This window comes from Phyllostomus discolor, chromosome 8 (assembly GCF_004126475.2).
Source record: "Phyllostomus discolor isolate MPI-MPIP mPhyDis1 chromosome 8, mPhyDis1.pri.v3, whole genome shotgun sequence".
Classification (NCBI taxonomy): Eukaryota; Metazoa; Chordata; class Mammalia; order Chiroptera; family Phyllostomidae; genus Phyllostomus; species Phyllostomus discolor.
This window is the reverse complement of record NC_040910.2, coordinates 52,042,363-52,066,958: the sequence shown is the minus strand read 5'-3', so window position 1 is coordinate 52,066,958 and position 24,596 is coordinate 52,042,363. Positions and strand designations below refer to the sequence as shown.

Below are 24,596 nucleotides of genomic sequence, written 5' to 3'. Positions count from 1 at the left end.
CCACACCACACAGAGGAGAGAGGCCTGTTTATCACTCTGGGTGGGACCCAAGCCTGTGGGGAATTGCAAAGAAACAGCCAGCTTAGGTTGCTATTGTTGTGTTTAAACAAACCGTTGGCTGGACTGACTTGGAAAGGAATGAGGGCGAAGCAGGGAGCTCAGAGCCTGGCTGGGACGGGCTTTCCTGGGCTCAGTCGCCTTCTCTTCATCTTGCTAGGGTGGCCAGAGAGCTATTTTGGCAAACTGGCTTCTAGGCCTCAGGCCCTTAGCCCCTCTCCCAGGAGAGATGAGTCTCGAGGAGCCTCTGTTCCCCAGCCCTTTCCCCGACCTTGACACCCACAGCATCTCAGCCCCCTGCTACCCCAGGCTTCATGCCAGCCCTGCGTAAGGCAAGGCCCAACACTGGGGGAGCCGGGGGGACTGAGCTGAGGAAGGGCCAGAGCGAGGCCAGAATGTGTTCTGCTGTGTCTGAGGGCCTGAACTCGAAGGCTGCCTGGATACTCCCAAGCAGACAGGGCAAGGGTGAGGGAGGTGGAAGGGTGTCCAAAGAGAGAGACCTCACCTGCCTGGGGTGAAGAAAGCACAGTGGGAAGGCCAGACCAGAATCGTCTGGACAGGTCCGTCCAGACCAGAGGAGGCCCACAGGGAGAACAGTTGGCAGGCAGCTGCCACCCAAAGAGGGACGATGGGAGCTTCTAGAATAGGGCTGTAGGGCTTTAGTTTTCTGAAAAGTAAACTGGTCTAGGGGTTGGGTCACCAGGCTGACCCTGGTATGTTCCACAGAGAACTGAGGGGATATCTCACGGTCCCCTTCAACACCCCCTACCACTCGGCCCCACCCCTCCAGGGCCACCCTGAGTACCCCACCCCCACCCCAAGAACCTCTGTGTCGGGGAGGAGCAGGGGCCTGGTGGAAAGGTGTCCAGAGCACAGTTAGGTGTTGGCAGAATCAATGAGGAACGGCACTAATCACCATCATTAAGACTATAAAACCCCACACCTAGGGGCCGTAGGGCGCCCTAGCATGGCCTGGGGCCCCGAGCTGTGGCACGGACCCAGGAGCCCGGCTCCAGTCCCTTTCATCTGAGCATCTCCCAGTCGTGCACAAACATTAATTAGCACCCGCCCCCAGAATCGCCTCATTATCCCACAGACATTGAGCGGAGGGGTGGAGAGAGGGGAAGGGAAAGAAGGAGGGAAACTGAGGCTGTCCCAGCAGCCACAGAATCTTCCTGGAGAGTAAGAGCTGAGTCCTGTGGAAGCCGAGGAAGAAGCTGCCTCAGAATTTGGCCTTCTCCTCCCGTCCCGGCCCTTCTGGTTGTTCAAGCCACCAGTGGCCTCCTGTTTTGAAGGCCTAAAGGATGGTCTCAGTTAGCAAGCCTGAGGACTGCCCGCCCTGCTTCAGATCTGACCAGACCCCACAGGCTGAGAGTGTGTCCTGTGTCCAGTCTCGGGGCACAAATGGCGAGAATGGGGCAGCCAGCCCATCGGGAAGTGTCCTCTCAGGCCCCTCTGGAGGTCAGGGGTCCAGCCCTCACTGTCCAGCCATTCTCGGTCACGTCTGTCTCTGTCCTCTCTCCCTGGATCCCCTGAGGCACCACTCTGAACCCCGCAGTCCATCCCCACAACGTCTCCCCGAAGCAGCTGTGCGTCTTCTGCCCCCTCCGTCCAGGATTAACTCAATCCTACTCCCATCTCTTGTTTCAGGGCACTAACATGAAGACAGGGAGGATCCAGGGCCAGGAGTTAACACGTGAGTAGGACTCTGCAAGGCTCCTTCCCCCGGCCAGGGCGAAGACAGTGCTCACCAGGTAGCAATGCCGCTTCATGCGCTTCATGCTGAGGCTTCACAGTGCACAACACACTGATGCACGAGTTTACATGTACACTCTGATTTCATCTTCACCGTTTCCTTCTAAAGTGGCTGTCATCAACATCTCCATCTTACAGAGAATGAAAGTGAGGCGCAGACCCACCGGCCCTGTGTCAAACAGCTGGTGTGAGGGCGCCAGCATTAGCGCAGGGCCCTCCTGGGGTGATGGACAGGGTCACTCCTCCTGCTGTCAGCCTCTCTGGTTTCCTGCCCTGAGTCCCACAGAGTGGCTGCATAGACCTCCCTCTTCTCTGATGCCTCCCCTCCTCACCCCATCCTCACCATCGGCTCCCCCACCCCTCAGATCCCCACTGCAGGAGCAGGCCCTCCACCAACCCAGAGGGAGTGCTCAGGGGCCAGGCTGGCCTCCGGCTAAAGGCTGAGCAAAACGACCCACACAGCTTCATGGTTCCATAAATCAACATGGCTCAGGCACCAGCAGAGCCTAGATTCAAACCGCAGCTCCACCACTTAGTGTCGGACTGACTCAACTTCCCAGAGCCTGAGTCTCCTCACCGAGAAAATGGCAACGCCTACCCTAGCCTACCACGCTGTGGGGAGGGTTAAAGAGATGTCAGGACGGAAGCACTCGGCCAGGGCCTGGCCCCAATAACTGGCCCTACTTGTGTGTCCCCTCTCTTCCTCCTCATGCCTCTCCTCTCACTTCCAGAGAGGGATTCTTCTGGGAAGCTTCCTAGTGAAAGGGATTCAGTCTGCATCTCCCTGAGGACAATTCCCAGCTGCATAAAACCAGTGGGTTACAACTCCAGCCTTATCTCATGAATCATTGTCCCCAGTCTCTGGCAGCTGGGGCCACCCTCACGTGCACTTGGCCACCCACACACCCTCTTGCCTTGCCCGAAGCTGGCCCAGCCACACACCATGAATACAGAGACACCCACCTATGCACAGACGTCTCTCTCGGTGTTGGCCATGTTTCTGAGAAAACACTGACTTACCCACACTGACAGCCCCCTGAAACAGCCTCAGCACACATGCACCTGCCCCAGTGTAGACCCCAAGTCACACAAACCCACATGGCTCCTGGAATGCCCTGTGCTGTTCTCACTCTGAACACACACACACACACACACACACGCACACACACGCACATCTGATGCAATCCAAAAATTCAGAGAGAGATGAATAGTCAGGAAATCCCCTGGCTGAGGGCAGACGGGAGGCCTTGGGGCCGGAAGGGCACCATGAGGAACACTACACCAGCTTCAGGCAGCAAGTGGCTCTTGTCTAATGGTCGGGGGAGGGATGTGGCCATAAAGTACCAATACTCCCTCCCACCAGCCTCCTCACTACAAACACTCCATCCCCACCCACCCCCAGGAAGATTCTTGGCTCCTTGGAGAGGGAGATGAAGAGAGCCAAGGGAGGAGAAAGAGGCACAGCACTCTTGGAAGTAGGCCTGGCTGAAGCAGCCTGGTCTGACCTGCAGAGCCCTGGAGCCCTGCAGAGTCTTGGGGGAAGGATTGAGATGCCCCTCCTCCATTTCCCCCCCAGAAAAGCTCTGCCTCCTCTGCAGAGAGTGAAAGGGAGAGAGACGGCCTTCTCTGGAAGAGGCTGAGCTGGTTCCCCTTGCCCCAAGCACCCAGGTCTTACAGCTTCCATGATCAAACCTTTGAACCGAGTCCTACCCACCCCCGTAACCACTTCCAGATCCTCTGGATCCAGCCAAGAAATTGGCTTCTTTGGGGATTGAGTTCATAAGGAAATGATGAAAAAATAAATAAAAATCCACTGCCAAATGTACTCAGAGGAAGATGGGTTTTTCTCAAGGCAGGAAACCCATCAGGATAGACTAAAGCAAAAAAAAAAAAAAAAAAAAAAAAAAGGGATAATACCCACTGGCCCAGAAAGGCCCAGGTGCCCACCAGCACCTGAGACCTTCAAAGAGATCACAGCTCCTCCTCCCCCACCACCTTCAAAAATGTGCTTCTTAAAGGAGATGCTGCCAAAGATAAACCCTAATGCTTTGCAATGGGTAAGCCCTGATCTGGGGTGCCAGAGGGTCAGCTGGGACAGTGGACAGCACAAATGACTCTCTTTCCCTCCTCCCCAGAGCAGCCAAGAGCTCCTGGGGTCCTGTGGCATGTGGAGCCCACCCTCTCTCCCTTTTTCTGCCTATAGCCTACCAGCCTCCCACCCCACCACCACGAACTGGCTTCCATCGCTACCAGTTTTTAGTCTATCGTCTGAGTACACAAAACATCTCTCTCCTTCCAGAAGAAACCGAAAGTCCAGGTAAGATCTTCCTGTCCTTCAAAGCCAGGGTAAATTCTGGGATGGATTGGATACTCTATGCATTAATAAGGGACATCGGGACCTTGATCTCTATTCATGAGCCTTGAAGGCTAAGGTCAAAAGGTGGTATTTCTTGGGAGAAAACTGGAAGGCGTGTCCTACAGGAAAGGCTAGCATCAGATATGGTCTCTGGACAGAAGTAAGGCCTATAGACCAAGGTGGCGGCTTTGTCTGGGTGGAGGGGTCTGTAAGTGCGGGTCCCCAAGGGAGAAACTGAGCCAGGGAGAGAAGCTTCTCTCCTGCAGCCCCAAATGGCATGTGCAGACAGCTACCCCACAACACTTCTGCAAGAAATTGTACCCTATAATTGAGTCCAACCTGGGCAGGAGGGCCCTGGAATGCCACCCTGCCAGTCTGTCTTCATTGGTCATTAATTGCTCTGCCTGTCTGGTGCCACCTCAGTGGTGGGGCAGAGACTTGCCCAGCCATGGCCCTCGAGCTTTCTGAGCCACCCTCTGGGCACTCTGGAGGGGACCCCCTCCCTCCTCTGCTTCCTAATGGCTCACCCAGCCTGCTTGGCCCCACTCCTCCTCCAGGGCAGGGGGACAGCAAGAGCCACAGACACCCGGCCACTGGAATGCTGCGGGTGACTCACCTCGCCCTGTGTGAACCACAGCCCCTCTCTGGGCCTCAGTTTCCTCTTCAGGAGAATGGGAAATAAGACAATTCATGCACATTCTACCACCCCACCCCCCCACTTGAGGGAAAGGGAGACGACGGGGAACACACAAATGCCAACTTGAGAGCATAAAATGCACATCTCCCAGGCTGGCAGGAGGGCTAGTGGGTAGGCGGGTGTCGTCAGCCACTTCCTCTCACCCAGTGACCCAGACCAACCTCTCCTCACTGGGAAGCCGCGAAGGCATTGTTACCAGGCTGCCTGTTGCCTGAGGCCCCAGAGGAGAGGAGTGCGGGGCCCAGAAAGGCCCTGGTTGAGCTGCAGGGCCCTTGGGTGTGCTGGGTGGAGGCCACCAATCACAGAAGGCTCCAGCTGCCCTGGAAGCAGACCCAGGGCAACCTTTCCTCCAGTGAACCTTCCCCAGCACCCTCAGCACCTTTCCAGTCTGAGAATCTGCTTCAGGAGCTTTGCCAAAGATGCTTTGAAGTTTGGATACAAAGAAAGAAGGGGAAGAAATGAACCTCACCCAGGGCAAAATCAATTTCTCCGTGTGTCTGAATCCCCATCTCACTTAAGACGTCCTGAAGCCCCTTCCACCTGGTTTCTGTGACTGGGAATTAGCACCTGAGCCCACTCCACCCCCCACACGTGGGAGTCTCACGAAGTAAAGCATTACCTCCGAGTCCCACGTTAGACCTCAGGGTCCCAGTATTGTGCCCTGGACAGGACACGGCTCAGACAGTCCCCTAAAGCAGCCCCTCACTGGATCAAGTGCTTTCTGAGGGCAGGATGGAGGGGAAGGGGAGCGCATCTGGCAATGCCGGGGGGAGCAGTAAAGAGGGCAAAGGAGGAAGGGTGTGTGCCAAAGCCATGGCCAACCCTGCCGTGCTGGGCCAAGGTCTGCTCGCAGCCCACCCCCAGAAAGCACAGCCACCTGCGTGCCCGTCCTGTGAAAAGAAGCAGGCACGGATGCTGGAGACCTATCAGGCCTGCAACCTATCATTAGCCCTTCTGGATCTTTGCCAAGACCAGGGTTTCTTGTGCATCCCACTGCCACCCACCTTTCATCTATGTGAACACTCAGGAACTGGACTTGCATCTGGGCAGAGTCCCTTTGGCTTCTGTACCATTTTGTTTGCCACCGGAAATGGAGGTGGGAAAACTATCCTTCCAAATAAGGCTGCGACCAGGGCACAGGTCCCACTGCATGATGCCTTCCACAGGCGCCGTGCTGTGCTGGAGGCTGTGGATAGGCTAGGGTGCTGCTTGGGAGTGTTCCCTGCCCTCCAGGGGCTTACAATCGACTTCAGAAACACTAAAGTAACAATGCAGAGCAGCTATCTAATAATTAAGCACTTAATTGTGTGTTTCTGGTGGCTAGGACAACTGGAGAATGTGTAGACTTAGGGATAGTCTTTTCCCTTCCAAGGATCCCCTTTCCTCCAAGACACCTGCCCTTGTCAGCCTGAAAAGGTGCAAAGGTATCTCGCTGCAGGGTGAGGAAATCTGGATTCCAGTCTCTAGCTAGTGATTTGGCTTTGGAGCAAACCACCTAGCCTCTCTGAGCCTCAGTTTCCTCATCTAGAAAATGAGGGGTGGATCTAGAAGAGCTGCAAGTCTATGTGGCCCCGCAGCTCTGAGGAGCAGGTGGAGCCTGAGCGGGGCCCTGGTAAAGGAGGGGATTTGAATCCCTCAGTAAAGGAGAGAGGGGAGGGAGCCCTGGGCTGGGAAAGCTGCAGGTGCAAAGATGTACAAAGGAAAAAAGAAGTGAGAAGGGGCACGGCTTGCGAGGAGGCAGGGATTGCGCGATGAAGGGAGAAATCAGAGCAAAGCTGTGGAGGCTCTGGCAGAGGTGCGACTGCGGTGGGCACTGTAGACAGCCACCAGATAGTGCCCACAGGAGAAGAAACACACTGACCCTTCCTCAGAGCTGCCTGACCTGGGGTGGTGGGCAGAACTGACCAGAGAAGGGAGCGGCAGGCACCAGAAGGCGTGGGGGTGTCTGGCACAGATACGCGCAGGGCTGATTGCAAGAGCACAAGTGGCCCTTGCACAACTAGGAGCTCTGAAAGGCCTGGCGCTCTCTAAAGCACCTGCATGGAGCTTAGGGGACTCGCAGGGCCCCGGGCTGGACCAGCCCTCGGGAGGCCAGGACATGAAGCCCTGCCAAAGGGCACAGGCCCGGGGGGTTGGCTCAGTCTAGTTTTCTTTCCCTGGGAAGGCATCTGTGGAAGGAGCGGTGTGTCCTGGGGTATGAGTGGCGCAACCAGCCACTGTGTCACTGGATGAGCGGGCAGGAACACCTTCCGGAGACCGGAGGGGAAAGGCCAGTGTGCAGGAGCCTGGTGGAGGGGATCCACGGAAGACAGTTAACTGGCCCCAGTCCTGTGGGGTTGCTTCCCCACCCTGGGGGTTAGGTATAATAACAGGTTGAGGATGAGAAGAGAGTGTGAGATGATTTTAGTTGAGCTCACTGGGGGCAGGGCAGGGGGCATATTGCTCAGATCCAGGGGCTGAAACCCTCTCCAGGTTTCCTCTTTGTTCTGTGACTCCAGGATGACATACAAGGGGTCAGCAAATGGGAGGTGTTGGCACCCACACTCCCATGTGACCTGAGACAAGCCACCTCATATCCTAGGGCCTCGATTTCTACATCATCAAGATAAGGGGTTGGACTAGTTGGTCTGCCACGGAGTGACCCTGAGCAGATTTGCTCCCAGATCACCAAGCTCTCCCCAGGTCCGAGTCTGGCCAGACAGATGGAGGGAGCAGGCGAACAGGCTCCACTTGCCTGCTACCCCTACCTGCTTCTTGGTGGAGGCCTCCAACCCGGTCCTGGGATGCTGGGACCACCACAAGGGTCCTGGAAGGGGCCCCCTAACTCTCTTGCTTATGGTTTATGACGTCCTAGCTTCCCACCCCCTCCTGCTGCCTATACACCACTCCCTCCTGTCCACACCGTTTTCCCACCACGCTTGGCTTGCTTCACAAATGCCCTCCACATTCATCCAGACAATGCCTGGAGCCATGAGCACGAGGCGCCGCTGCAGGAGCTGCGGGAGCTGCAGGCACAGAAGTGAACCTTGTGGACCAAGTCCCTGCCCCCTGGCTGTGTCACCCAGGGAGGCTCCCAGGGAAAGAGCAGGGGGATATTCACACAGCTCAAGCACGACCTCATTCCAAAGAGAGGGGTGCGCTGGAGCGTGAAGAACCTGTATGGCGCTCGCTGAGGAGCGCTGGCCTGGGTTCACTAACACGTGCCCCAGAGGCCAAGGCTCACCTTCCCAGATCTGGAGCTGTCATTGTCTCAGGCTGTCTCCTCAGCCAACCCCACCTGCCCTCTCCCTCTCTTCTGAGGCACCCATGTAACATTGTGTTGGCCTTCCTTAGTCACCTGCTTTTGTCTCTCTTGTGTCACTCAGTCATTTTTCACTTGTATGAGCCCCATTTCCACCACGAGACTATAAATTCCTCGAGGGAAGAGCTCACCTTGTCTCACGTTTCCTTTCTACCACCTGTCTCGGTGCTCAGCCCACAGTGGACTTTCAATCAGTGAGTGTGTTTGTGAATGGGCCGCACCCACGCATGCACATTCACAAGCCTTGAGCACACAGATCTGCCCATTCTCACACCCCCACGTTCACAAACACACCTCGCCATCAACTTCCTTTAACACCCAAAAAGACAGCCACCTCTGTGAGCGCCATGCCCGCAAAGAGCGATTTTGGCATCCACACCCTCCCTGTCCCCACGCCGGATGGGCAGGGCCACTTAAATGCCCAGCCTCTCCGCCAGCCTCCCCTGCATCTTCCCGGCCTTCCCTCACCCTACCTCCTGGCAGTGTGGGGTGGGTAGGACAGCGGCTGTCATCCCCCTGGGTGAGTGAGGATGAGAAGCCCAGAACAGTGAGTGGCTTGGTTGAGCAAGGGTCTCAGTTAATAGTAAATTAGTTTTCTTCTGCCTTTCGGAGCAAAGTTCTTTGTACCTGTCACCGGCCCACCCACATGCCCTCTCCTCCCACCCAGACCACCAGACTTCTGGGCCCCGGGGTGGGGGCAGAGAGGGAGCAAGTCCATCCTGCTGCCCTCGGCATCCTCGGCCAGCAGCAACGGCCACCCATGGCAGTGCACCCACTTGCCCCTTTCCCATGGCTGAGTGCTGTAGGGAGCTGTGTTCTGCCCCGTGCCATGCCTCAGCCACCTTGCCCAGAGGTGTCACGAGCTGGCCTCACACTCCTCTAGCAGGGAAATCCCCTCTCTGTCCCGCAAGATGACGTGCCACCACTTGCTCCAGAAGTCTCTGTGAGGCCACGAGCGCGGGGCGGTGCAGCAGCACCTGGGGAACGAATGGGCCATGCCGGACTCCGGTCACCGCTTCACAGGGCAGCCTCGGGGGCCTTCGAAGAGACTGCTCCTGGAAAAGCGGGATGCAAGTGGCAGAGGGAGGTCTGTCTGGGGTTCTGGATGAGGCAGCCATAACCTTCTCTCCAGCACCTCAGTGAACTGAATTGAGCAGCTCTCGAGGAGCCACCCACCCACAGGGGTCAGAGAGGAGGGGCAGGCAGATGCTTGCCGTCTAGTGGGGTTTGTCTGGCTTGTGGCACTGAAGGCCGGTGGGGCACCGCGGGTGATTCAGACAAGGGATGCTGTGTGGAAACATCTGAAAGCACAGGTCAATGGCATGAAGACAGCAGAGCTCTGAGTGGAGTCAGCAGGCGGAGGCCTTGGTGTGGAAGACGGATGGTGGGAGGAGATGCACCAGGCCCCGTGGCAGCGAGGGGCAAGCAGATGGTGTAGGCAAAAATGGAGGGAAGGGAGCCCTGCCTGGAGAGCAACCCCCTCTCTCTCTCTCTCTCTCTCTCACACACACACACACAGACGCAAACACACAGACGCAAACACATGCAGCCCACTGCAAAACAGCCCCTACTCCCTGCCATGACCTCCCACGGCGGTTCACCTGGCCAGGCCCCAGAACCCCCCCAGGGCCCAGCCCCTGAGTCACCGTGTGCGCTTGCGTCAGGCAGCCTTCTCCTGCCTCTCAAGGGACCCACCCACCTGGCAGAGCTGGTAGGACTGGGGACCTGGCAGCAACTCAGATGGGGCCATCCCGGGCAACTCTCAGGGAGGCTCCCTGGCCAGAAACCGCCTGCTCCCTCACAGGCCCCAGGCAGCCCTCTTCGAGCAACAGGCCCTTGTCAAGCCCAGCACCAACCTCCAGAGCAACACTGAGCGCGTCCTCGGGAAACCACATGATCGCCGGCCAGCCAACACCACCACCAAACACTGGAATGATAACCAGAAGTTGAACGGACAGTGTCACGTCTCCATTCCTCTCGCCCCTTCCCCACACCCACCCCAGCCACAGGACGAGAGAGGGGTGAGCCACTGCCTGGGCCACGAAGAGTGCTTGCACTCTCCAGATCTCCTGGGTCCTCTTCTCCAGAGGAGCCGGTTCCCCCTCCCCACCTTGCGGGCTCTCGCGGCATCCCCAACCTCTCACTCCCTCCGAAGTCAGAGTGGTCCCCTCTGCCCCAGCCTCTCAAGCTGACAGGATCAGCCACTCAGCAAATATGCTCCAGGAGTAATTGGATGCAATGGAACATGGGCTTTTCAGCTCCTGCGTGGAAGTCTCTGGATGTCATTTAACGGCACGAAAAAAATAAAAGACTCGGGCTTCCCACCCACCACCGCCAGGACACCATTAATCTCAGAAGAAAGGCATCAGCGCTTCTATCACTGCGCCAGCCCCGCGAAGAGCCTGACAAATTACCGTCCAGGCCTGGCACTCAGAGGGGCGGCTTTCAAGCTAGCATCCATTCTTGTTCTGTCTTCAGGGCCACTGTCCCCTGACAAGAAGCAACGGAGCCTCTGCCTAGGGGGAGAAAGGGGCAGGCCAGGGAAGAGGGTGGCCACCTTGGTTAGACACAGCTCACTTGCCTGGGGTGGCAGGGCAGCCAGGCACCCCAGGTCCCGGCCGAGGACATGGTGGCTCAGAGGAGGAGGCCCCAAGGCTCAGTACCCCAGCCCCCGTTCTAGAGCCCACCTGGATGAGGGCCTGCCTCTCAGTGAGGGCTTCCCGACCCCCACTGCTCAGGCTGAGAGGGAGATACTTTGGGGCCTATTAAAGACCAATGACAGGTCAGATGGGGCATGTCCCTTGACTAGAGTAAGTAAGGACACACAGGAAATACTTTTCCTATACTGTCGGGAGTCTTAAGGTGGGCCTGCTGGAGAGACTCTGGGGGTGTGGCTGGGGGTGGGACCTCATCTGTGGGAGGTGAGGGACATGTTGTGCTGCTGGCCAAGGCCACCCTTCGAAGGCCTAGTTTATTAGTCCAGTGTTAATTGTCTTATGAACTAATTGAGGGCCAGGGTGGGGCCTGGATGAGTCAGCTCTGCACGCTCCCCCCACCACACGCTTAGCAGAACCCAGGACAGGGCTATCAGTGCTGGGAGCCTGGACCCCAGGGTCTGAGATTCTCTTCAGCTTAGAATTTCCACATTCGAGTGGAGGAGCCATCTATCCCATTCTCTGGGGTCCTGCAAGGGAGGGGCTGCCTGATGAGGTATAGCATCACTTTCTCTGTCTTGTAGGTGCCTGCTTGACCCTAATGGGCTCAGTGGGGCTGTCCACCCTGGGGTGAACCACTCCCAAACAGTGGTGAGCCCAGAAGGTCTGGGGCGCTGGGGGTGGAGACAGTGACTGTCCAGACCTGCCTTGGGGCTATTCACAAACACCCCAGCCTTTGCAGTCCCCAGAACTCCAACTCAGATGAGCTTCCAAAAGCTTGGGACTGCTCTCCTGGTTGTTGAAGACAAAGACCATTCACCCACTCCACCTCGCACCCTCCCCACCGGTGTCTGGTAGAAACCAGGTATACTGTGGTGGCTCAGGAACCCCTGGTGGCTTTAGATAAGTTTCCCTATGTCTCCCCTTGGCCCACTCCTGTAACATCTCTAACATCTAACCTCTGATGGCTAACACCTTCCCTATCAGCACCAACCAGTAGGTGAGAGGATGCCCAAGTCTGATTTGGCAGGATGGGAAGGGTACTCCCTAGGTTTGTGTAGGGACCCACCTGTTCATCACATGTGGCAGCCCTGCCCTGAGAAGACCAGACCTCTATATCCAGTTACTGGGCGGCTCAGGAGACAGACATCTGACAGCCCACTTCTTTCTCTCTCCAGCTGGAGGCCTTTGAAGTGCAGGCACCGCCCTGCCCTGTCCCAGGAAGAATCCATCCTGGGTGGGCCCAAGGGCAAGGGGGAGGGGCCAGAGCACAGACAGCAGCCCGGTGCTCTTCAGGGGACCTGCAGTGCCGTACAGCATGGGGCTTTCCTCCACATGGTGACCATGGAAGCCACAGCCTCCAAGCCTCCAAGCTCCCCTCACACTCCCCTGAGGGTCTGACTCACCCTCATTCCCTCTAGAACTCACAGGGTCAGTTCCTCTTGTGGCAGGAAACGGGGGTGTAAGGAGTCACAGCCAAGCCAAGGGAGGAGGCAGCAGGAGGCTAGCGGCCAGGGCACACTGTCCCTGCTCTCCTGAGGGACAGAAGGGCTGCTCTGGGGAGCTGCCCAAGGAGCCCAAGAATGACAGGGCTGACAGAAATGGGACAGTGAAGGAGCTGTGTGGCTTCCAAAGCCCTCCAGGCCCCATCAGAGAAGTCATCTGAGCTGAGGGAGGGTGCACCACTGCAGAGGGAGCAAGGTCTCCCTCAGGGTACAGGGGATTTCTTTCCGCCACTTGCCCTGATCTCGTGATGAGTTTCAATTCCCTCCTTGCCACCCAGGTTCCTTCCTGCCCTACTCAGTGGGGAAGGCCCCCTTGTCCCCATGCCCGCCACACACCAGTTCACCCAGAGCCCCTCCCCTGGCGTGCACATGCACTCACACACAGGCATGCATGCAAACGAGCATCCACACATACACACACATGTGCTCGCACATGCACACACTCCCCCAGGGCCATGAAAACACAGTGTTTTCCCAGCCAACCAGGCTCCCTGAGCGTTACGGCCACAACCAGGCCTCCTGGTGGAAGCCCCCAGAGCGCCAGTGCCACACCTCTCAGCCCAGCAGCCCATGTCCAGGGCCTGGCCACTGTGGCCCCAAGAGGACTCCTGAAACTGCTGCTTTCCAGCCCAATGTGAGAGTGCGGTCACTGAGCCTGATAGGAAATGAAGGACCCTGAAGTGGCCCTTTCCCCATTGCCACTAAGAACCAACCTCACCAGAACTCCAGCTGTGCACTGGGGATAAAAATCATTTCTCCTTGTAAGGATGAGCTGGATAAATGCGCGTGAAGTGTCCAGAACCGTGCCTGGCACACAGAAAGCACTACATCCATGTTTTACAGCTATTACTATTTTTTGCATTATTATTGTTATTATTTTGTTTCTTTGGATTAAAAAGTGTCCTTCCCTGGAGAATATCTTTGAAATGCAGACAGCCCCTGTGAAGAGGGGTAGTAAGTGGGGCGCAGGACCCTAAGAGGTTGTGAGTGCAGACAGAGAACCGCAGGAGGGGCAGCGGGTGGCTGTGGGAGGGCCTCGGGGGTGCCAGGCGCTCGCCCTGTTCTCTCTGTGCGTCTCTGTCCTCTGCTGGTCCAGGCCAGACTGGCCACTGCCTAGCTCTGCTCAGGACAAAGTCTTCCCTAAGCAGCTCCTTCATCCAGGAAAAGTGACTAGATTTTTTTTTTTTAAAAAGAGGAAAGAAAATATAGGATACCCAGTTCAACTGGAATTTCCAATAAACAAGAAGGAATTCTTTGCTGTAAGTATGATCCATGTAATACGTGAAACATGCACTAACAAATTATTTGTTGTTGATCTGGAATTCTGATTGAACTGGGTGTCCTCTGTTTTCTCTGGCAACCATATGCCAAGGGTGCCTGAGGCCCCAAGGTTTGGGAAACAAGAGCGTGGGAATATGCCTCTGACCACTTCCCTCGGCCCCTCCCCAGAGCCCTGGGCTGTGCCCTCCCTGCTCTGCTAGGAGGCCAGTTCATACTTGCCCTAGAGGATGGCCCTCCCCCGATGCCCCTGTGTTTTCTCCCCTCGAGGAGGGCCCTCTGACTTGGGCACTGACTGGGCTTCTCCATGCCCCAGCCTGGAGACGTCTTGCCCACACTCAGCTCCACTCCAGGATCCAGGTGACCAGGAGCAGGGAGAAGGGGCCCTCGCCGTACCCCCTTCTCCTTGACTGCTACCACAGCCAGGGCTCCTTTCCCAGCCCCAAGGCAGTGGTTGGGGTTCTGGAGAGGAGTCAGGTGAATAGCCCAGACATACCTGCCATCTCATCCCCAGTGGCCGGGGTGACCAGGTGTGAAGAGCAGAAGCATGAAAGCCTCAGTCATGGGGTCAAGAGAGCCTGCAGGAAAAGAGGGGTGGGTGGAGGAAATGTGCAGACCACCTGACCAGGCATTTCCTTTCTTCGTGTGCATGAGGAGGCAGAACTATGCTAAATCAAGGGCACTGGGGATGGAGACCAAAGGCTGCTCTTGACTCAATCCAGACTCCTAGTCCCCGTTGTCTTCCGGGGAACAGCCCCTTCACAGGCTCTCTGCCAACACCCAGAGGAATCCCTGCAGCTAGGAGCCAGAGGCACCCCCAGGTACTCAGCCCAATGGCCAAGGTCATCTGCTGTCTCCACTCCCCCAGAGCTGGCTTCCCTCTCACCCTGCCCGTTCTGCAGTCTGTGGTTCTCTCTCACAGCCTCCCTGTGGTTTGTTTGTCCTTCTAGGCGCTTGGCAACTGGACCAATTTCAGGTACGATTCAACCTGGGCATATCTGAAGCAGCCACCCAGTTCATGACCCAAAATCACATGGACTCACCACCTGTCCGGGTTCCCGGAGGAGGAGGCAGTGTCCAGACTCCCCCCACAGGAGGGAGCAGTGAGCCCAAATACAAACCCAAACAGGCCTCAGGCCTCGCCTTGCCAGCGTGCATCCACATTGCCCACCACCTATGGTCTGGGTGAGGAACCACCTCTGGGTGTGGAACCCCTTCTCTCCCCAATTAAAAAAATCACCCAGGTCTCAGTGGTTGGATGTTTCGTCTCCTAGCCTGTCCTCCTTCAAACACCAAGGGGAGGAACTCATTGATGTCCAGCATGGGGGCCTGTAAATACAAGTGCAGAGGGCTGTGTTGGGGGCAGGGGTCTAGATGGACAGGGAGAAGGTGGAGACCCCCAGCCCTGGACTGTCACTGAGGTGCACTGTGCAACCTTGAGCCAGTCACCCACCATCTTCAAAGTTCTGCTTCCTGAGACGTAACATTGAAGTGGGAAGAAGAGGTAGAGGAGGCTGGTTTATCACCATGGTCCTTTCCAGCTCTGACATTCAACACAATTCAACTATTGTGGGCACCTACTATGTGCCTGACCTTCCACTAAGTATGGGGTCCATGTGTGCACAGGGCAGACAAATCCAAAGGCTTGCTTCATGAACCCAGGAGGGGAGGGGCAGACTCATCAGATGACCACAAGCAAATGACAGCATATGTGACAAGTGCTCTGAGGGTGCCAGGAGGGGGCTCAAGCAAGGTCTCTCGGAGGAAGTGATGTTTAACTTCAAGGCTGAAAAGCGGGTAGAGGTTAACTACGAGTGGGCACAGGGTAGAGAGTGCGCCGAACAGAAGGAACACCTCCAAGCTCCATGGCTACCAGAGCCAAGGGTGGCATCTTCCAGGAAACGGAAAGCCAGTAGTGTAGCTACCTGGACATGTGAGCAAGGACTAGAACATGCCAGGCCTTGCGGGCTCCAATTTTGGACTGTACCCTGAGAGCAATGGGAAATCATGCAGTGATATGTGGACTAGAGCAGAGGGGGGGCGGGGGTGGGGCATAACCTGATTTGTGCTTGAAGAAAGCTGTGAAGAACTCCTTGGTTTCTGCAGGGATAGGAATTTTGGTGTCTACCTCCCTGGATGTCCTCTGAATGTCTCTTGGCTTTCCCTCCAAGGACCCCTTGGAGGCATCTCTTAACTACAGACTCTTTCACAGCCTAAAGTACCTCAACTGCCCACCCCCAGCTCCAGTCCTGTCAGCGCCCCTGATCTCTGCTCAGTTTCCCTCCAAGAGTTAATGACCACCCCTGTCCTTGGCTAGAGCACAGCAATGCTGGTGACTCGTGTGTGCAAAGTGCCTCAAAATCCTCAGACAAAAGGGGCAGGCTGTAGCTGGGCACTGCATTATTACCCTCTTAGAGCCAGGACCCACATTAGCTAGAAGGCAGAGGGGCCCTGGCCAACCCCTTCGCCCAGCGCACACTGCCAGGTAATTGGAAGATTTTCATGGTGGGCTCTGAAGAACACACTGAGCTGGGAGACTGTATGTGTGAACGGGGAGGGCATTGGACCATGCTTCCCCCACCATGGATAAATTCAGCTCCCGAAGCCTAGGACACCAAGTTCTCATTCTGAAGAAGGTCCTTTGATGCCACCCCAGGCAATAGGAACTCCTACTCCCTTCTACCCCACCAGACACGCTTGCCAGCAGAGCTAAAAGAAGAAACAAAAGGAAATGTCCATTTGCAGTGTCATGGAAAGCAGTCCCTCAGAAGGGACTTTGTGGGTGTCTGCGAACCTCACACTCCCCACATCCCCCACCCCGCAGGCCCAGAGTGTAATTGGCAGCTCCGGTTGGGGCCCAAGCCCAGGCTAAATGGCAGGTCAGCTTCCTAGAGCAGCCCCAGATGGAGGCGCATCCTCCCCTCTTCTGCTTTTAATTCCTTGTGGCTAGCATGTTTATTTTGGGTGAGGAAAAAAATCGGATGTTTATCCTTCGAGGAAATTATCGGCTTGCTTTCCTTCCTTTCCCCCCTCCCTTTCTCTCCCCCCCCCCCCGGCCCCAGTGTTTTTGGGCTCTTCATTCAGTTCCAGGAGAGACCCTCACCCTCCTAGCCCCAAAATGTGAAAAAAGAACAAAGCTGGCCCAGGCTCGAGGCCACAGACAGCCCTGCCAGACAGTCCCTGGAAGCCACAGAGAAGGAGGTCCCCGTGGCAGGGAGACAAAACCTGGAGACCAAGAGAGCTCGGGGAAACCCACCCCTGACTCTCAGCTCTCTGCCTGTGCAACATGTGGGGGCACCGTCCCTTCACACGGCCTCCTCCCAGAAGAAACAAAATGAGCTCGTAGATTGCTGAGATCTCTCAAAAAGCAGCTAAGAGGGACATCGCATACAAGAGCATCAGCATCCCCCCTGCAGGGATCAGGAGGACTGATACTTTCATCATCATCAGACAGCGTTTGTGGAGCACCTTCTACAGCCTAGGAACTGTGCCAAATGCTTAACATGTGGCCCCTCGTTCAGTGCATTCCTGCACAGCCGCACAGCCCATGGGCCCTTCATACATGTTCTCTCATTCAATTGTCACAACAATCTAATAATGTAGGTGTTGTTGTTCTCCTTTTATAGAGGAGGAAATTGACGTTCTGATAAGTTGAGGAACCTACTCCCTGTTCTGTGACTGGTGGTGATGAAGTCTGGGGTTAACTCAAGCCTTCTCACTAGGTGCTCAGAGGTCATGAGTACTCTAATTTTGATCTCTGGGCTACATAAAATAAAGGCAGGTGTTCCGTTTATTCAGAAGCCAGGTGGGCCAAGAGTGAAGGCTAGAAGTTCCAGGAGAATTTAAAGGACTGTCTCTCCCAAGCATCTTCCCTTCCCTCAGCTTCAGCTACTCTCAATCAAGTGTGACTTGTGGGGAGGGCCGGCTCCTGGACACTCCCAGCAATGGCCTGGCCCATCTCAAGGTCATTACCATCCACCATCCCACCTGCCCAAGGCAACTACCCCAACAGTTTACCCTCCTCAACCCACTGAACCCCGCCTCCCTCCTGTGTGTTAACTGCTCTGGGGGAAGGAACAAGGTAGAAAAAGAGAGGTAGCCTTATAGGAAGGCTCCCTAATGGTGGTGACGATGATGATGGTGGTGGCGGCGATGGCAGTGGAGGGTCCAGGTATCAGGGCTGAGCAGCCTTAACATAGGAAGAAACCCTAGTAAATGCAATAGGTGGTGTAGTTTAAAAAACACAACTTTTCTTCCCTAGCATACCTAAATTCACATAGAATCCCTACCACTTGATAATCCTGTAATTTTGGGCAACTTCCTTATTCTGTACCTCTGTTTCCTCTGCAAAAGAGGTAAAAAAAAGTTTAAATGTAAGTAAGTGCCTTTCTTAAAGCTCTGCTGCAATGGTTACATGAGATAGCATGGAAGGCAGCCAGGCGCAATGCTGGGCCCGCAGGCTGCTCAGTAAATTCAGGTTTTCCTCTCCTTTCCTGCCTCCACCTCACCTGCTCTGCTCCCCAGCTCAGTAACGGGAAAGAGTCACCTTCCCCAAGTGAGCGTCCTTCTCAAGAGACCCATCAAAGGGCCAAGCCCCAGCCCAGCATCCCCCTCCCAAGCTCCGCAAAACACTGGGTGGCTTGGATCAGGAGAGACAACCCAGTTCCTTAGCAACTAACAAGCACTTCTCTGTAAAGACAAAGACCCTTCACTCAGAATGCTCCCTCCCCCACCCCTCATCTCTCCAGGTGACTAATCTCAGTGCAGGAGTTGGGTTAGGGGCTGCCCACCCGCCAGAGGTCTAGGGGCCTCCTGCCCCACCCTCCCAGCAGTCCTGATAGTCCCTGTAATTATCCCACAGGACCTTTCATCCTGGTGCTAATTACCTTTCACATTTAGCCCTGGGGGCGTGCGCACACACACACACACACACACACACACACACACACACAAATGCCCATATGTATTTCTTCTTCTGAGGGACCTCCCCCCGATTTTAGAGACCGGAAACTAAGGCTGGGGAGAGGATCCAGTTCCTTCAGGATTCCCATCTGATCTGAGAAACAGGAGCCAAAGAGCCTGGTTTAGGGAGAAGGGAGGACAGGGTCACTGAGTGTTCTGGGGGATAGGGGCCAGGAAGAAGAGCCTTTCAAAAGGACTGTGGAAAACTGCCTGGACAGAGATCTTGGCTCTGAATGCCACCTTGGTGCCACCATATGCAAGCTGTCCTGCTTAACACAGAAAGGGCATTTCAAAGGGAAAGGGAACTATTTTAATATAAAAAGAAAGGAAGAGAAACATTGGAAAGAGAAGGAAACAGAAAAGAAGGACACACAGCCAGCCGGCCGTGTGGTTTGATGCAGCCAGAGAACTACCCAGACCGTGGGAGTGGAGGCCTGGTTGATTGGCAGTGCCTGTGCTGTCATTCACTGCCATGCAAGCCCCAGCAAGTTGGCCACCCTCATTTGGGCCTCAGTTTCTTGGCCTATAAGATACTTTAGGACAGTGTTCTCCGAGGCCCCATTCTAGCTGAATGGTCTGCAATTCTGCGTGGTTATTCAAGAAAATGGTAGAGAAAGTCACTACCACTGTCCCCTTGGCTGGGAGGTGAGTGGACACCACTAGAACAGGGTAGAGAGTGCATTCTTGGCATTAAGAATGAAATAAAGCCAAGTGCATTTGGCTGCAGGAGCCAGAGAACCCAACAGGGGGCCCAGAGGAAAGAGGAGGAGTTGCCGATCTGGAAGCTGGGGACCCTGGAATTTCAGGGGGACCCCTCCCAGAAGCAGCAGCCAGTGGCAGAACTTATCCTCCCCAGATCCCAGCCTTGGGACACCCATTCCAGAGCCCTGGTAGAGGGAAGGTGGCAGAGCTGCACACAGGCCCTGGGTCTGCACTCAGGGACAGAGGGCAGAAATGTGATACAGGCCCTGGGTTGGGCACAGAAGCACCCTCTTTGTTCCTTATGAACCGGAGCCCGCCCCACTGCCTACTGGCACTGCCATAAGTCAACTGGGCAGGGAGCAGAGGGTTTGAAGGAAAGAGGCAGAGCCTGTCAGAAAGGTGAGCACAGCAGGACCCTAGTTCCAACTTTCATGTTCATTCTCATGGAGAAAGCAGACAGTGGGCTAAGTGGGTATCCCTGAGGGCCTGGGCAGAAGAATAAGCAGGGCCAGTGCCCTAAAGGAGAGCACACACTCTCCCCACACTTACACACACACTCACCCACACAGAGGAACAACTGGACATGCACACACATGCAAGTCATCCTAAAGCAATGGCTCCCGTATACATGTGCTGTGGGTGTCACACCAGCATGCAGTCAGCCACTCTTCAGTACAGGTGGGGACTCAGCCGCACAATAGGAACTGACAGGACCACAAGATAAACCTCGAAGTGCTTGCCTTCCAGAGGCTCTTCCTGTGTCGTGGCAGAGGATGTGGATGGACAGACACAAGGACTGCCAAGAGTCCTGTGATAGGGAGGCCTATGGGAGTCCAGCTTCAGGAGAGGACACTGGGAAGACAGGCTAGCGAGTAGGAGGCAGAGGCATTCCAGCCAGAACAGTGGAGCAGCCTGTGGAGCGGAAGGGGCTCCAGGAGGAAGGCCTGACGGGTCAGTGAGGGTCCCAGAGGAAAGACAGACATGAGGAAGAAACCAGCGAGTCCCCAGCCAGTGCGCCGGTAGGAACATGCTCACACTTGCTGCTCACTAGCCTGCCCCCAAACCAGGATCCACAGATGGCACCTGCGTCTGCCCCCATGAGGACACTGGTCACCACTGTCCACACAGAAGCAAACGTGCGTGCACACTAAAACACACCTCTGCTATACACATCCTGCACGAACACACTGTAAATACATCAGCCCACACAAAATCACATGGTGTACACACCCACTAGATGCTCCAAGGTTTCAACTCTTCTAAGCTCTTTCTAGACACCCATGCAAGCTGTGTATGCATGCATAGTTCAGCCTGGGTAGTTGCCAATGTAGGATTTGCACACACATACCATCTCTGTATATGCACCTCCACTTTGTTCACAACCTACATACACACCAGCCCATGTTGGCACAGATACACACCACTTTGAACCAGACTAAGGACCAGACAAGGTCCAACCCCAGCTCTCACTTTTCAGTCTCCTGATGTATTGGAGCAAGTGGCTTGGGGGTGGGGGCAGCGGTGGAGGGTTTATGTGTGTGCAGGGGTTTGGAGGTGGGAGAGGGTAAGGGGAGATTCTGGCAAAGGAGGGGACCCAGGCCTTCCCCTGAAGTCCACAAGGAAGGCACTGAGACACAGCCAGCAGTCTGACCTCTGGGCCCTGCCCAGCTGCCAGGCCAGGGACAGAAGAAGCTAAAAGTGGCCAGTCTGAATTGCTAAATCTGTCCTCAGTGGAGAAGGGGAAACGCGTCAGTTCCCTGGGGAAGTGGCCGAGCCCAGGGTGGCCACAGGCCCCTGGGCTTCTACTCCGATGGAAAAAAAAGTTGCTCAAATAGATCTGACGCTTTGTTTTCGAACCCAAAATACCCTGTGTCGGCAGGCGGAAGTGTGACCGCGGGAGGGAAGTGGGGCAAAAGGGGAGGGTTAGTTTCCATTGCGGCGACTTTTTCTTTCATTTGGGGGTCTAGAAGCAGCTCTCCCGGCGATCAGAGGATCTGAGAGAGAGTGTGTTTGGGAGGAGAGTGCGGCTCTGAGATTGGGGCTGGGGTACCCACGGCCACAGTCACCCTGGGCCCGCTGTCCACCCTTCCCTGGGCCTCTGACAACCGCTGGCCAGGCGACCTGTCCCCTTGCACTGTCAGAACTTTCTCTCCAGCCACCTGGTGGCAGGCTGAAAAGCCAATGGGGAGGAGAGGCTGAGGCCAGGAATAAAGGGACAAATTACAGGCAACTTTGCCTTTAGAGACTTTCCTTGGTGGACTTTGATGTCATTTTTTTAAAACAAAGATCATACTTACATACAAAAATTGTTAGAGAGCATCCAATAAAGCAACTAGACCACAGCATAGCCCCCTCTCCCCATGCAGGATGTAAAGGTTCCGGCACCAGCGCTGGTCCCAGAGTGCCAGCGCGCACTGCCACCACCCTCTCCCTTCATGCCAACTCCTCTGTCCTTGTGTCACTTATCACCACCTCTTGTATGTCTCCTTGTTGTCCGTCCCCACCCTGAGCACTCCTCAGACCTCCTGTCTCCCCACAGCAAGGACCTGGGCTGTGATCCTTGCTGCTGTGTTTCCAATGCCTGACACAGAGCAGGCTCACAAAAGATCATTGTCAGCTGTGGAAACAATGTGGGGGGGGGGGATGTTCTATTGCCTCATGGGGACCTGTTAATTCAAAAATCCTGAGGCCTGCTACGCACCAGATACTTGTGCTAGGTGGGGGTGCAGTGGGCTGAGAGGGAGTACAATGGGAATACAACACAAAATCAGAAGTGCTGTTGGACCTTCTGGAAAGTTCCAGGCAGGAGAGTGGCAGGCAGACATTTATTAAAGCATTACACAGATAAATGTAAAAAGGTCAGTTGGATTAAGGTGACTGAGGAGCGGTGTTTGGTTCGAATGGGGGTATCAGAAGAAAGGCTTTTCGGAAGAAGCGGTGACTGAGCTGCAGGACGAACGCCCTCCTGACCTCGCGCTCCGAGTGCCGGTGCGGCAGCGCAGCCGGACGCGCTGCCTCTCGGAGGCAGGATTGGGACCGGTGGCCCAGGGCCTGTGAACCCGCCGCAGTGCAGAGGCGGCCGTGCGCCTTCGGTCCCTGGGTGATATTTACCAGCTTTTAATGACGGCGGGGTAATCGCCCTAATGAACAACTCCCTCCGGGCTCGGGGCAGCAGACTGCGATGAGGAAAGCCGCCAGTGACTCACGCTGACTGTGCCGGGAGCCGGCTGCCGCTGGGCGCGAAGAGCCCCTTCTCTGCTCGCTCCGCGCGCCCTTTCAGCTCTGTCCCCGGGAGCATGGGGCCCCCGAGGCCTGCAAAACCCTGCTCCACCTGGGAGGAGCTGGCAAACCCGGCGAGCCCACCGCCACCCTCGGGGCCCCACCTTGAGACTTCTCCCTGGGCCCCTGGCCCCTGCGCGGGTCTCTCGCGTCCCCTCCCCGCTCATAGCCTCAGCTCCCCGGCTGCCTGGGTTTGGAAGAAAGTGGACCACGCTCTCGTGTGCCCAGCGCCCCTGCTGATGCCGGGCTCTGCCAGGATTTGCATCTACCCTCCTAACCCCACTCCCCACCCCCTTCCCGCCAGTGCCTCAGTTTCCCGGGACTGAGAAGCAGTAGATCAAGATTCTCCACACCACCCCCCACCCTGCCCCCGGGTGGCGGGAGTATTAATTACAGTTTATTCCCGGCTTTGAAGATGAAAAATGCCAAGGATCATTACCACTCAATTAACGGGGCTATTACCACTTGAGTTTATGTCTGATTAATCCTGCCCCACCCCCACCCTGGAGTCCATGTTGCCAGTGGACTCCTCAGGCTCCATTCTTCTGGATTTCACAACCCAGAGTTGCCCCCCCCCACCCCAGTCCTGCTCCCACTAACAGCATCAGGAACCCTGGGCCTGGCAGTCATTCTTCAACAAACGTTTATGCAGCACTCCCATAAGCCCAGTTCTAGCTTGGGATAGAACAGCCAAGAGTACAGCCTGAGCCCCTGCCTTCCTGGAACTTACTTCTAGGAGGTGCCCAGATGCCCCAGGGGTCTAGCTGGCCCAGGCCCAGCGCTGCCTCCCTCCTTGCCCTCTACGATTCCTCACTGGTCAACAAACCGCAATCCGGCCTAGACCAGGCACTGAGAAAGAAGTCCTGGAAGGACAATGCTAATGGATTCTACTTATAGAGATTAAAAATAGTAATAATAAAGTCAACATGAAAACATGGGTGAGGGGAGGGGATCACAGCCCCTAGCACAGACTACCCCTCCCCTCCCCTCCCCTTCTCATGCAGCCCTCTGTTCCTGTCCTCACTCCTGAGTCTCAGTCCCTCCTCAAGGACTCCGTCAAGCCTCCCTCCCCCGAGTCAGGCCTTCCCCCTCTCCCTGAACAGGTCCCGTCTGCCAGCCCACACTGGTCCTTCCTCTTCTGAGCTCCCTGCCTGCACTTCCTTTGAGACGCTTTGTCTTGTGCAGGCTCACTTCCACCAGAGCCTCATTCCTCACTTCCCTTTAAGCTGCCTGCTCCCTGGCAGGCAGCAGGACCCCAGTCTCAAGTCTGTTCCCTCCACACAGGGTGCACAGGAAGTGCTTCCTACGTGTCTGTCTCATTGAAAGAGAGAGTTCTGTCCCAGACCTAGGAACACCATCCCCACAAGGAAATGGAATTTGGGTGGACAATGGACCCCCAATCTGTGCAGGGGGAGGGGGTGGTCTGTTCTGAAATGATAAAAAAGAAAGGACCTGGCGGGAAGGGCCAAGTGGGTCCCTCTGCTCCTCAAATTGACCGAGTTTCAGAATTACCAGCGTGGACACTTGAATTGGGTCAACAGACTCTGATGGAGCAGCTGCTAGAGACAGGTGCGGGAGTAATGCAGGGGAGACAAAGAGGAATAAGACCCAGTCCCTGCTCTTGGGAAGGTTGATGCCATCTCTTGTCTTCCAGTGACCTTCCAGGTGACATTGGGCCAAACAATTCTGCAGTATGCTGAGGGGCAGACTTCACTGCATTGTACCTCCAGCCCTCAGGGTGACAGGGTGGGGCCTGGAGCAGCATCAGTCTTTACCCAGTGGGTGTAAAAAGGGCTTCACTTTCTAAGAGGGTTAAGGCATGACAACAGTGGGGAAGCCCTGTGTAAGCTATCTGATTAAACGGGTTGCTAACACAACTGAGGAACTCAAACACTAGGCCCCCAAAACTGCTTTTCCCTGGATCCCACACGTTTGACTGCAGAGAACTGCAAAGAAGAACCCAAAAGGCTGCTCCCAACTTTCCACCCTGAGGGATCAGGCTTGTTTGAGGCTAAGGAGGGTCCTGAAGCTGGGAGCTGATAAGAGACAG

General features: G+C 55.8%; 1 protein-coding gene across 1 annotated transcript in view; it reads left to right on the top strand.

Moving 5' to 3' along the window:
- Positions 1 to 14,849, top strand: part of PEBP4 (phosphatidylethanolamine binding protein 4) — a 93,045-nt gene extending 78,196 nt beyond the window's left edge. The window contains exons 2-4 of the mRNA XM_028521723.2: positions 1,708 to 1,753; positions 4,016 to 4,129; positions 14,554 to 14,849. Of these exons, the coding sequence (XP_028377524.2) occupies positions 1,708 to 1,753; positions 4,016 to 4,129; positions 14,554 to 14,792 (399 nt within the window). The 3' untranslated portion in view covers positions 14,793 to 14,849. The remainder of the gene's footprint in view (positions 1 to 1,707; positions 1,754 to 4,015; positions 4,130 to 14,553) is intronic.
- Positions 14,850 to 24,596: the final 9,747 nt, after the last annotated feature.